Below are 12085 nucleotides of genomic sequence, written 5' to 3' on the forward strand. Positions count from 1 at the left end.
GACTTCCCTTTCTCTGTGTTCCATCCATCCTTCACCCCCCAGCCCACCCATCAACCCACCCACCACCCATCCACCTTCCATTTTTCTATTTATCCATCCATTATCCTTCCATCCATCCATCCATCTGCCCACTCACCTGCCAATCCATCCGTCCATCCATCCATCCATCCATCCTTCCACATTTCCTTACCATCTTCCCTTTCCTCCCTTCCTCCCTTCCTTGCCCCTCTCTCTTTCTCTTCTGTCTGTCTTTCACTGAGCATCTACTTTATGCCACACAGTCTACAGAAATCATATCTTAAATCTGTCTGTTGAACTGAGGCTTGGCCTCAAAGAGTGTGAGAGTTGGGCAGAAAGAGAAGACAGAAGAGGAAATTCGGGCAGAGGCTGGGAGATGAGTGGGGATGTAGGGGTTAGTGAGAGACCTGGGCTGCTGCGGTGGAGCTCAGTTTGCACTGGGCATCACGGGTTATTGGCTGGAGAACTTAAGTCTTATTTTTCTTGAACAGGGAGCTAATAGAGGGTTAGTGAATCCATCTGTTGCTGGCCTTTGGTTACCTAACCGTTAATGTTCTTAACAACCCGAACGTGATTCTGGGGTTCAGGCATAGCTCTTTTCACCCTACACATTCTCACCCTGCCTAGCTCAGATTGCTGGCTAACAATCGTTAAACACTTGGCACTTTCAAAGCAGGTTCTGTTGTGTGACTTTGAACATGACCTTTCCCCTCTCTGGACCTCGGTTTCCCCATCTGTAAAGTTAAGAGACTTGTCTCGATGACCCCTGAAGCCCTTTCTGGCTCAGACTTTTGGGGACCCTCTGGCAGGAGGGGACCTGTCATTGAAAAGTGAGGCTTACAGCCCAGGCGAGCTGGGATTGAATCCTGGCTGAGAAGCTTCCTTGCTGTGGACACTTGAGAATTTCCTCAACCTCTGAAACGTCTGCATCTAAAACGTGGGATGGTCAGTCTCTGTTCAGTCAGCTCTAGCAGCTGGCAGGCTCAGACGGGCCCATGGACACAGAAACACTTGAATCAGTCTATCCGGAAACACTTGAATCAGCCTATCCGTTGGGTCAGCGCAGGTTCTCACAGGATGCTTGGCCCAGATGGGAAGTCTGACCTGGGAAACCAGCGGGTGGTAGAGCTTTCTATGGGACAGGGCACCTGGGTGTTCCAGGCTCCTGATTGCCTCCTGGGCCTGCAATCCTACCTGCCAGCCTGCTCCTGGCCCCCGTGCTAGCCCTGCATTTCTGGCGACAGACACTCAGGTCAAGGTCAGTTCAGGTCCCAGATTGTCATTCTTAGAAGTGACAGCCCTCAGCTCTAGGAGACTTAACCCTTGCTGTACAGAGGTGGCTGGGACCTGGGGAGAGGGATGGAAAAAGTGAAGGGGCCTGGGCAGGGGAGAGTGTGGAGAGATGAGGAAGGAAGGGCAGGGAACACAGAACTCTGTCAGGAGGAGATGAGAAGCCCAGCCCTGGGCAGACCCTGGAGGGGAAGGTGGTCTGAGAATCGCAAGGCGGGCTCCAACTGCTTACTTGACTGTGAACCTTTCTGGACCTCAGACTTCCTACCTGTGACATGGGGAGGACTTGACTGTCCCTTCCTTTCCCCCATGGCTGGTGGGGGGCTAAGAAAAGACTCTAGACATCAGTGGTTAGAGAAACACTTGATATCTCTTAAGGGAAGAGGCCTGGGAATACCTTAGGGCACAGAGATGGTTTGAGGGGGCCCAGACCGGCTTTGGGGCTGGACAAGAGAGGAAGAAAGAGTTCTTTCTTGGGCCTGGACCACTCCCCCAATCTCTCCTAAAAGCCACAGTCCCTCAAGTATGGATAAACGAGGCTCTAGAGCCAGTGGGCATCAAGACCTCCTTCCCTCCACTGATGGATGCAAAAACCAGTGGGTGCAAGTTTAAAGAGAAACAGGATAAGTTGCATAGTCTCAAAGTATCTTCCTCAAAGTATTTATTAGTTTCAGCAAGAAAAATAATATCACAGTGGAGAAACCTAGTAAACCCCACCTTAGCCAATGAACAAGGTTAATGTCACCAGCCCTAAGACACGTCAACACACGGACGCTTGAGATGATGCACTGAGAAGACCACAACGACACTTCTGTGCTTTTCTTGCCAAAATGCATCACCTCAATCTGATGTTGAGAAAATATCAGAAAAACCCAAACCGAGGGATATTTTCAAAATAACCGACCAGTACGCTTCAAAAGCGTCAAGGTCTTAAAAGACAAGGAACGACGACGAGGGACTGTCACAGACTGCAGGAGACATGACAACAAGTGAGTGGAATCCTGGATTGGATCCTGCAACAAAAAAGGATCATTGGTGGAAAAACTGGTGAAATTCAAGTCTGTCGTTAATTAACAGTATTGGGTCAATGTTAATGTGTTGGTTTTGATCGTTGTATAATGTTTATGTGATCTGTTCATATTAGGGGAAGCTGGGTGAAGGGTACACACAGACTCTGTACAAATTTTGCAACTTTTTCTGAAAGTTTAAAATTATTTCAAAATAAAAAGTTAAAAAAAAAAGAGCTCTCTCCCCGAGCCGTTGTCTATTTGTGAAGGAGTCAGAGAAACTGGGTGACGGGGAGTGTGGATCAGAGACCTGAGAATTCCGTGCTTCCCTGCTGCTCCCTCCCTGGCACCTTTACATGTTGAGTTAGAGCTGCTCCCAGAAGCCTTCCAGACTGGCCCTGCCAACATCTTATCACAACCATCCCTCCAACAAATTTTCACCACTGCCTCTGCAACACGGATAATTCCGGGTCTGTTACATGGTGTAGTGGGTTGAAGAGTGTCCCGCTCAAATTCATGTGCACCCGGAACCTCAGAATGTGAACTGATTTGGAAATAGGGTCTTTGCAGATGTAAGAATTGAGAGAAGATCATACTGGATTAGGGTGGGCGCTAAATCCAATGAGTGTCCTTAGATAGAAAAGGACACATGGAGACACAGAGACACACGTGCTGTCCACGTGAAGACAGAGGCAGAGATTGGGGTTTTGTTGCCACAAACCAAGGAATGCATGGAGCCGCCAGAAGTTGGCAGAGGCAAGGAAGGATTCTCTCCCAGCACATCCGTAGGGAGTGTGGCACCTTAATTTTAGACTTCATGCCTCCAGAACGGTGAGAGAAGATTTTCAGTTGTTTTTAACCACCAGGTTTGTGATAATTTACTTCTGCAGCCTCAGGAAATGAATACACATGAATTGCACTTTTCTTATGTTTGTTCATATCTTCAGTAATTCCGATGGGTAGCCTCTCTTTCCTTTCAGGCTGGGGGCTTCCAAAGAGACAGTCTCTTCCATTAGACCGGGCTCTGAGAGTAGGGCCTGTGCCTCCCTCCTCAGACTGGGCTGTCCCTAGGTCCCCTCCTTCCTTAGGATCCCATCCCCTGTGTGGTCCTCAGCACACAGTGTGAGCTCTGTGGGGGCTGCCTCGCCCTGCTCCTTCACCAGTTTGGATTGGCACTGGTCCGCCCTACCACAGGCTGGTGCCGGGAGACTCACCAACCACAAGACGCACTGCCCCAGGCTCCTGACATGCCACACAAAGCCTGCCTGGGACCCCAGAGGTTGGGGGGGGGGTACTCCAGCTCCAACAGACAACCTCCCATCACATTAGCCACAGCTGCCCCCGAAAGCTGCCTCTCTTCAAAATGTCAGGAACACCGGGCTGGGCTATTTGCATCTAGATCCCTGTGTGCAGGGGGAAGGGGACTGGCCTTAGGATCTGAGCCAGGGTCTAGTCCTGGGTGAGGGAGGAGATCAGACTTGATTCCCATGCTGGGATTCCAGGGTCCATGGAGGTAGGGAGGGGGCTGGCAAAGGTCTCTTCCTAGATGGTGTGCGTGAATTTATATGTCATGGGTTCCCTACCCTGCTTGTCTTTTGGATTCCCCTTGGAGAGGGGCAAGGAGGGAGGATCTTTTGGGTTCCACTGAATCAAGTGAGAGGGAAGAAGAGCTTTTCCTGTGTCCCGTGCTCCAGGGATTCTATCCGTGGTTCCCTGTGGTGGAGAGAGGGTGGTAGGTGGCACAGAGGAAGTGGGTGTTGGGCTCTGCACCCACTGGTGTCCCCCCGGCTCCCTCTGGACGCTGCATTCTTCTCTGGAGAGCACCCCATCCGTGCTCCACCCCACAGCTGACTGCAACATCTCCTAACAAAGGCTTTCTCCTTCAGCCCAAATCCCTGCTGCCTCTCACTGAGGAAGATGTAGGGCTGGGCCGGGGCTGCGGGAATCTCCTCTGGAAGGAGATTACGGGTCCCTGTCAGGCGTGGTCACTCGCTTACTCACATACTCACGTACTTGAGCGTCCTCAGCATGGCAGTTTTGTGGAGCCCACAGCCTCGAGTGTCTGTCTCAGCATTGTCTTCTGAGCCCCAGTGGCAGGGGGCGGGGAGGGCAGCTCCCTGACCTCTGCTTTGGGTTAGGGTGGGGGGAGAGGGAGGCATCGCTTCCCTGCAGGGAGCCATTGATCCTAGGAGGAGTGTTGGAACCTCCAGCAGGAGCTGTTAGGACCTGTCTGGGGAGATGGGACGCGTCAGGCAGCCCCAGACACGACCACATTCCTCCCAACATGCCTGCCGGGGTCCGTGGGGCTGAGGGGCGGCAGGAGGGCGGGGTGAGGCTGAAGGGGGTGCCTTTGGAGGTTGTCTGGGAGACCTGGCATAGCTGAGGGCCCCATATATAAACCTCCGAGGCAGAACTTGATGGACCCCTGGACGTGTCCCCTGACCCTCGGGCCCTCAGTAGTCCGGGACCCTTGAGTTCACTTTCAGGTGCCTGCACTCCTCCCGTCACCGAAAACAAACAAACCAACCCCAAACATTCCTTGAGTCGGCTCCACAAGGGGCTCAAACAAGTGTACCCGAGCCAGACCCTCCCACGAGGGGCTGCCCTGGGGGCCTGAGAAAACACCTGGGGCTGGAAGCAAAAGGGCCCCCTCCAGTCCTGTTCCAGTAGAGTTGCTTCACCCCCCTCTGGGGCCCAGACTGGGCTACAACAGTGCTACCCAGACTTTGTGCCACACTCAGCATACAAAACGCTTTCACATCCATTGCCACGTTGAATTCTCAGTGCTGACTCTGCAGTACTCCCACTTTACAGATGAGCAAACTGAGACTCCAAGGAGGGTCAGGGCCTGGGTCACACAGGAGTAAATAGCAGAGTCAGGACTCAGTCTGACTCCATGCACTTTCCCAGTGTCTCCTTGACACCACCTGCCTTTGGCCAGACTGAGCAGCCAATGCCATGGGCCCAACCACAGATGTGTGGAGGATCTTAGGGTCTGTGCCTAGGGCTGGGGAGAGCCGCCTGGATTTCCCTTTACCGGGGGTGTCGGGAGAGAAGCCTGAGCCACCTGACTACTGGCTGGGCATGTTTCGGGATGTGACAGGCCCCGTGGCACAGTCCAGCAGGTCAGAGTTGGGAGGGCCCCAAAACCTTGTTTCTTTTTATGGGTGGTAACGCTGAGGGGGTGTCTCTGTGCCCCGTGTGACCTTGCCATGCTGGTGTTCCTCCTGGAACATGGAGTGCTGGGCTTCCTCTAGGTGGATGTCAGAGACCCACCTAGTTAATGGGGGCTAACAAGTCACTAGGTTTACGGTGCAGAGACCCTCTCCCACCACCTGGCTGAGCCCGGCATGCAGAGGGCTGTGCTCCCAGGGCCCAAAGGGAAAGTGTAGCCTGTGGGCCCATACCTCCTCCTGTGACTCACACCTGGTGGGACAAGAAACCCGAAACACCCCGAACAATGAGTTTCCAGTAAAATATGACAGACATGATGGGGCGGAGGAGAGGAGGGATCTGACTGGGAGTTGGCACTGTCCCCTGGGTGATGAAAGCCAAGGGGAATGGAAAATGCCAGGCCCGCCCTCACCCAGGAGTATAAAGCCTTGCATCCCTTCCTAACTCACCCAAGCACCTTTCTCTTCTCTCTGCCGACTCACTCGCTCGCTCACTTCCCTCCTTGACACCATGACCAGCCGCCAGGGCACATCTTCCAGCTCTATGAAGGGCTCCTATGTCATCAGCGGCGGCTCCAGCTGCGGGTCTTCCGCCAGGGCCGGAGGCTCCTTCCGGGCCCCCAGCAACTACGGGGGCCTGTCCTCCTCCCGCTACTCCTCCGGGGGTGTCTGCGGGGTGGGGGGCGGCTATGGAGGCAGCTTCAGCAGCAGCAGCAGCTTCGGTGGGGCCATGGGTAGCGGCTTCGGTGGAGGATACGGCGGTGGGGCTGGTGGCGGCTACGGTGGTGGCTTCGGTGGTGGCTCAGGTGGTGGCGTGTGTGGCGGCTTTGGCGGTGGTGATGGGCTCCTGGTGGCCAGTGAGAAGGTGACCATGCAGAACCTCAACGACCGCCTGGCCTCCTACCTGGACAAGGTACGCGCCCTGGAGGAGGCCAACACTGACCTGGAGGTGAAGATCCGCGACTGGTACCAGAAGCAACGGCCCACTGAGATCAGGGACTACAGCGCCTACTTCAGGACCATCGAGGATCTGAGGAACAAGGTGCGTGGACCAGGCAGCGGGAGGTGCCGCTCCGGCCAGCTCATTTAGGAGCAATGGCTGCTTCAGGCCACTGGTTACTTGGGATTCTTAGGCAGAAGAGCTTCCAGCTCCAGATCCCTTCTTTTGGCTCTAGATGCCTCCAACAGAGCTGGTCTATGAGAAGATGGTCTCCCTTCCCCTATCTTGTTCATGCCTCTCTGAGCTCCAGATTCTCAGACCACAAGAGACCAGGGATTCCTACCCTTACATATTACAGAGGAAGAAGCTGAAGCTTTGGGCTGTCTGCCCAAGGTCACACAGCAAATTAATGGCCGAGCCAAGCCTAAAGCCCTAGTGCCCCACCTGCCAGTACAGGAGGCAGCAACCCGTTCTCCAGCACAGGGGAGGAGCGAGGCTCTAACTGCTCCAGGCTAAACATCCAAGTCACTCATTAGCTCATTAGTCTGGGCTGTGGCAGCTGCTGCCCGTGCGCCCTGGCACGGGTGGCCCCTCCCCACAGCCAGGAGGGCATGGAAAACCCACAGAGACAGTCACTGGTGGCCCACTTTACGTGCCCTGCGTAGGAGAGGGCCTGGGGGGCTTGTGTTATCTGACTTCAGCCCCCGTTCCTTGCTCCCATGTCACCCCAGGGATCTGCTGACCCTGCTTCCCTTGGTATCTGGCTCTGATGCTTTGAGTGGATTAGGGAAATCAGATGATGAGGGAGGGAACTCTAGCCAGTCCAGGGTTCTACCTTTGTTTGCTTTCCTTTTGCTTCTTCTTGTCGAATCCCCTGTGCCAGCTGGATCTCAACTTTTGGGAAAGCCCCACTTTGAGGTCCTGTGCTCTGAAGACTTGAAAAGGAGTGTACGTGCCTACAGAGGACTGGCAGGGCCGACTTGTGCAGTGAGAGCAGAACTCAGATCCGGAAGGGGGTCTGGAGAGTCCGGTCACTCCCCTCCTCTGTGGGTCGGGCACTCGAGGGCCTGAGACTCATCTCAGGCTTTGCAGCAACTCAGTGGTAGATACAGGATCAGAACTCAAGGGCTTTTTATCTAAGGTCAGGGCTCTTTCTACCCATTCTGCTGACCACGAGTAGCCAAGTCCTGGGTCAAATCTGGACCACTGTGAGTTACCCTTTAGGCTGCCGTGGCAAAGGCTTGTGGGGAGTAGCAGGGACTCAGGCAGAAGCATGAAGGCAAAGTCCTGGTGCAGGCTGCAGTCAGGTCTGGCTAGTGCTGTCCACTGGACCAACGACCTGTGCCCTTTCCGCCTGCAGATCCTTGCGGCCACTGTGGACAATGCTAACATCGTGTTGCAGATCGACAATGCCCGCCTGGCCGCTGATGACTTCCGCACCAAGTGAGTTTGCAGTGGTGTTTCGGAGCATCCCGTCTCCCCTGGGTTGGGCATTTTTGGAGAAGTGTCCCCTGAACAGAGCTGGAATGTGCCACAATGGCTGTGTTGAAAACCCCTTGGGGTGTTTGTAAAAATACGAGACTCTTGGGCCCCACCTTTGGGGTTTGGATTCAGTTATTATTATTATTTCTTCATTCAGTTATTTTTAATAGGCTACCTGGGTGATCCTGACCCACAGCCAGATTAGGGGGCCACTGCTTTAGGGAGGGGCAGTCCCCACTTCCCCGCCTGCCCCTGAAGTGCAGGAGGTAGTCCTACCTGGAGGCCTTGTGTGCTACTGGCTGGCTGAAGCCAGAAGCATCGCCCCTCCGTGAATTCTATAGCACGATCAGCTGTCTTATTCTTGGCACTGTCCCCCTCCCCAGAATTTCAGATCTGAGGAATAATGGGCTCTGTGTCCATCCGTGCCATCTTCAAGACTGGCTCACTAAACCGCCCACAGGATGCCGACTATGGGCAGAAGCTGCAGGGGGAAGAGAACAGAGCCTTCAGTGTGGCCAGGGAGGGTGTCTCATTCCTTTTTCCCTGGGTCATTCCAGGTACGAGACGGAGCTGAACTTGCGCTTGAGTGTGGAGGCCGACATCAACGGCCTCCGCAGGGTGCTGGATGAGCTGACCCTGGCCAGAGCTGACCTGGAGATGCAGATCGAGAGCCTGAAGGAGGAGCTGGCCTACCTCCGGAAGAACCACGAGGAGGTGAGAACCAAATGGAAAAGCCAGCGTAGAGGGTTAGCTGGGAGGGAAGAGATGGTGGAGAGGAATGTTCAGACCTGGAACACCTCTGACTAGGGAGCCCTGATCGGTTGCCATAGTGAGGCCCCTGACTGTGGACCGTTCTTTGGTTGTGCAGGAAATGGCTAACCTGCGAGGCCAGGTGGGCGGGGATATCAACGTGGAAATGGATGCCGTCCCCGGCGTGGACCTGAGCCGCGTCCTGAACGAGATGCGCGAACAGTACGAGAAGATGGCGGAGAAGAACCGCAAGGACGCCGAGGACTGGTTCTTCAGCAAGGTGGGTGGCATTCGGAGTGGAAAGGACCCAGGACGCCTGCCTCCGTGGAACTTCCAGTGCCAACGATGTTTTCTTTTCTGCAGACAGAGGAACTGAACCGCGAGGTGGCCAGCAGCAGCGAGATGGTGCAGAGCAGCAAGAGCGAGATCTCAGAGCTCCGGCGCACCATGCAGAACCTGGAGATCGAGCTGCAGTCCCATCTCAGCATGGTAGGGGCGCTGCCAGGCCTGGGGGGCGGCGTGCCCAGGGTCCTGGAGGGAGAGAATGACCACCCTCATGGATTCCTGATCTTCTTTCCTTCCCTCACAGAAATCATCCCTGGAGAACAGCCTGGAGGAAACCAAAAACCGCTACTGCCTGCAGCTGTCCCAGATCCAGGGGCTCATCTGCAACGTGGAGGAGCAGCTGGCCCAGCTGCGCTGCGAGATGGAGCAGCAGAGCCAGGAGTACAAGATCCTGCTGGACGTGAAGACGCGGCTGGAGCAGGAGATCGCCACCTACCGCCGCCTGCTGGAGGGCGAGGATGCCCAGTGAGTAGGGGCCCCCTCTCAGTCCCGCTCCGCCCTGTTCACTCACTGCCCCCTGTGTGTCTGATCATTTTGCCCCTTTTCTGTCTTCACAGCTTCTCCACCTCCCAGTTCTCCTCTGGCTCTCAGTCATCCAGAGATGGTAAGAATTTCCTCCTCATCAAGCCTGGACTCAAGACCACCCCCTGTCTCCCAGCATGTCTAGGATGTTAGATGGGAGCTTCTGGAGGGGTTGAGCTAGGGTTTTCTCACCCAGTATCCCTTATGCATCTCTGTGGGTAGAAGAAGCCATTTTCTAAACCCTCCTTAGGGCGAGGAGTTGGTGGCCCCCTATATGTAGCAGATCCCATAGTTCTGGCGGTCAGCATCAGGGACAGAACCCCACATGGGTCTTCCCACCAAGACCAGTCCATTTGGGCAGATCTGGATGGAACCATTTTGGGCTGAGTTATTAGGAAGCTCCAGTCTGAAGACACAGACTCTGCCCCTGACCTTAGGGAGCTCTAGTCTGAAAGAAATGTGCTGATGATATCCGTGCCGGGGCGAGAGCAGCGGGTGAAGTGGTAATCAGGGGAGAGGGCAGCAGGGAGACAGTTTGTTTAAGTGCCCTCGCACTCCTGATTTCTCCATTGCCTATCCGCCGCTGATAACACCCTCTCTCCCCTCTTCCCCAGTGACCTCCTCCAGTCGTCAGATTCGCACCAAAGTCTTGGATGTGCAGGATGGCAAGTTGGTGTCCTCCCACGAGCAGATCGTTCGCACCAAGAACTAAAGCTGCTCTGCGCTGTTCAGGTCTAGAAAGCTCCCCATGTGGACACAGATTTCACTGGGTGAATCCCCTGTCCTGTCCCCCACCCCCCCACCGCAAGCACTTCACACCTGAGCCTTGTTTCACCCTTGCCCCTCCCAGCAATCAATAAAGCTTCATTATCTGAGTTGCACAGCTCTCGCCTCTGCCTGGTCATTGTCAGGAGGGGTGGTGGGGAGAAAGCGGAGGAAGCATCTCTTTGGAGCTCTCATAGCACCTGGCTATGTCATCCGGGACTGGGAGAAAGGACCTGGGGGCAGATCAGGCCCAGGTCCCAAGATGGCTTTCGCCATCGCAGAAGATAGATGTGTGTACCAGGTCATTTGTGGTGTCTCCTGGGGCATGGAGGAACGTGCATTCATTTACTCACTGATCCATTTACTTATTCATTCAACAGATATTATTGAGTGACTTTTGTAAGCCAGGCACTGTGCTAGGTGAGGGATTTCTTAACACTTTGGTCTTCAGGGATTCCTTTGAGTATATATTGAAAACTGTAGATATCTGCCCATGCCCAATAAGCATACACACATTTGCATATAATTCATGAGATTCACGGGCTCCCTAGAGCTCATCAGTTGAGGTCCATGAACCCAGTCAGAACTCATGTTTTACTGAGAGTCTTGTCTCCCTCCATTCCACCTGCCCTTGCCTTCACAGCTGGGTCTGAATCCTGCCTGCTCTTAGTTGACATAGAGTAAGTTGATTAGCATCGCCAAGCCTCAGTTTCCACATCTGTAAGGTGGGCACAATGACAGTACCTACCCCGGGAGCTTTTTGTGAGGATTTGCATGTCAGGCCTCTACCACAGTGCCTGGGACAGTGCAGGCTCAGGGCACGGCTGTGTGAGTGACACTGTGTGAGTTACCTCTTGTCCATGGTGGCTCTCGTCCATAATGAGAGCTTTTCTTAGAGGCTTGGGAACAGGCTGACTGGTTTCTAACCCTGGCTTTGTTCTTCTTTTACATTTTAAAAATATCTTTATTGGAGTATAATTGCTTTACAATGTTGTGTTAGTTTCTGCTGTACAACAAAGTGAATCAGCTATACGTATACATATATCCCTCCCACCCTCCAACACTTCCTATCCCACCCCTCTAGGTCATCACAAAACATCGAGCTGACTGTGTCTTTATTCCTGCCCTGCCTGGCTCTGTTCTGAATCAGCTCCATGACCTTGGAGAGTCTCTGTTTCCCCATTTATTCAGGAAGCATGGTGAACTCTGCTTCTCGGAGTTATATGGGAATCCAGGGAGTGAGTGCACATCTAGAGCCAGGGCTGTAGGAGGCTCCTCCGGTGGGGAGAGTCTTTTCCTCTCTTTGGGGGGTTGGAAAAGGAGAAGGAAGGGGAGGACATCCACCCGAGTGAGGTGGGGAGGGCTCACCGCCCCAAGCTAGGGAAGAGTTGACTAGTAACTGTGTCACTTTCTACAGCTCATTCATTTAGCCACGTGAATGAAGCTTTGAGGGGGAGTCAAGGGTGGGACTAGGGTTAAAGAAAAGACTTAGTCTTTGAAGGCAAGGGGACAAAAAGCCTGGGCTGGAATCAGACATCCTGAGTTGGAGTCACGGCTCCTACCCTGACTAGCCGGGAAGGATCTGCGCAAGATCCCCTTTTGCAAAACAGGCAACGACAACCCTCCCTGCACGAGGCCGTGGAGGATTAAATGATCTCATGTAGGAATGGGTTTAGCGTTGTAGTTGGCACGCAGCTCGTGCTCCATAAATGGAAGTGTAAGAGTGTGAGTTATTAGGAAAAGGAATGAAGTCATATTGGTTTCTTTGACCTCATTTTCACCTCAGGAAAGGA

General features: G+C 53.9%; 1 protein-coding gene across 1 annotated transcript; it reads left to right on the top strand.

Annotated features, from left to right (window-relative positions):
• Positions 1-5999: 5999 nt before the first annotated feature.
• LOC115843794 (keratin, type I cytoskeletal 14-like) lies at positions 6000-10239 on the top strand. The gene is made up of 8 exons (XM_030840223.2): positions 6000-6530; positions 7789-7871; positions 8468-8624; positions 8779-8940; positions 9024-9149; positions 9250-9470; positions 9563-9609; positions 10142-10239. Exons 1-8 carry the CDS (start codon positions 6000-6002, stop codon positions 10237-10239), a joined length of 1425 nt encoding a protein of 474 aa, XP_030696083.1.
• Positions 10240-12085: the final 1846 nt, after the last annotated feature.

This window comes from Globicephala melas, chromosome 20 (genome assembly GCF_963455315.2).
Source record: "Globicephala melas chromosome 20, mGloMel1.2, whole genome shotgun sequence".
NCBI lineage: Eukaryota > Metazoa > Chordata > Mammalia > Artiodactyla > Delphinidae > Globicephala > Globicephala melas.

What these genes read in the sequence shown, in the direction of transcription:
- LOC115843794 (XM_030840223.2), top strand. Translation starts at nt 6,000, where the DNA reads ATGACCAGCCGCCAGGGCACATCTTCCAGCTCTATGAAGGGCTCCTAT. An exon ending in TCCGGAAGAACCACGAGGAG is followed by an intron (nt 8,625 to 8,778) that starts GTGAGAACCAAA and finishes TTGGTTGTGCAG; the next exon opens with GAAATGGCTAACCTGCGAGG. An exon ending in CTCTCAGTCATCCAGAGATG is followed by an intron (nt 9,610 to 10,141) that starts GTAAGAATTTCC and finishes CCTCTTCCCCAG; the next exon opens with TGACCTCCTCCAGTCGTCAG.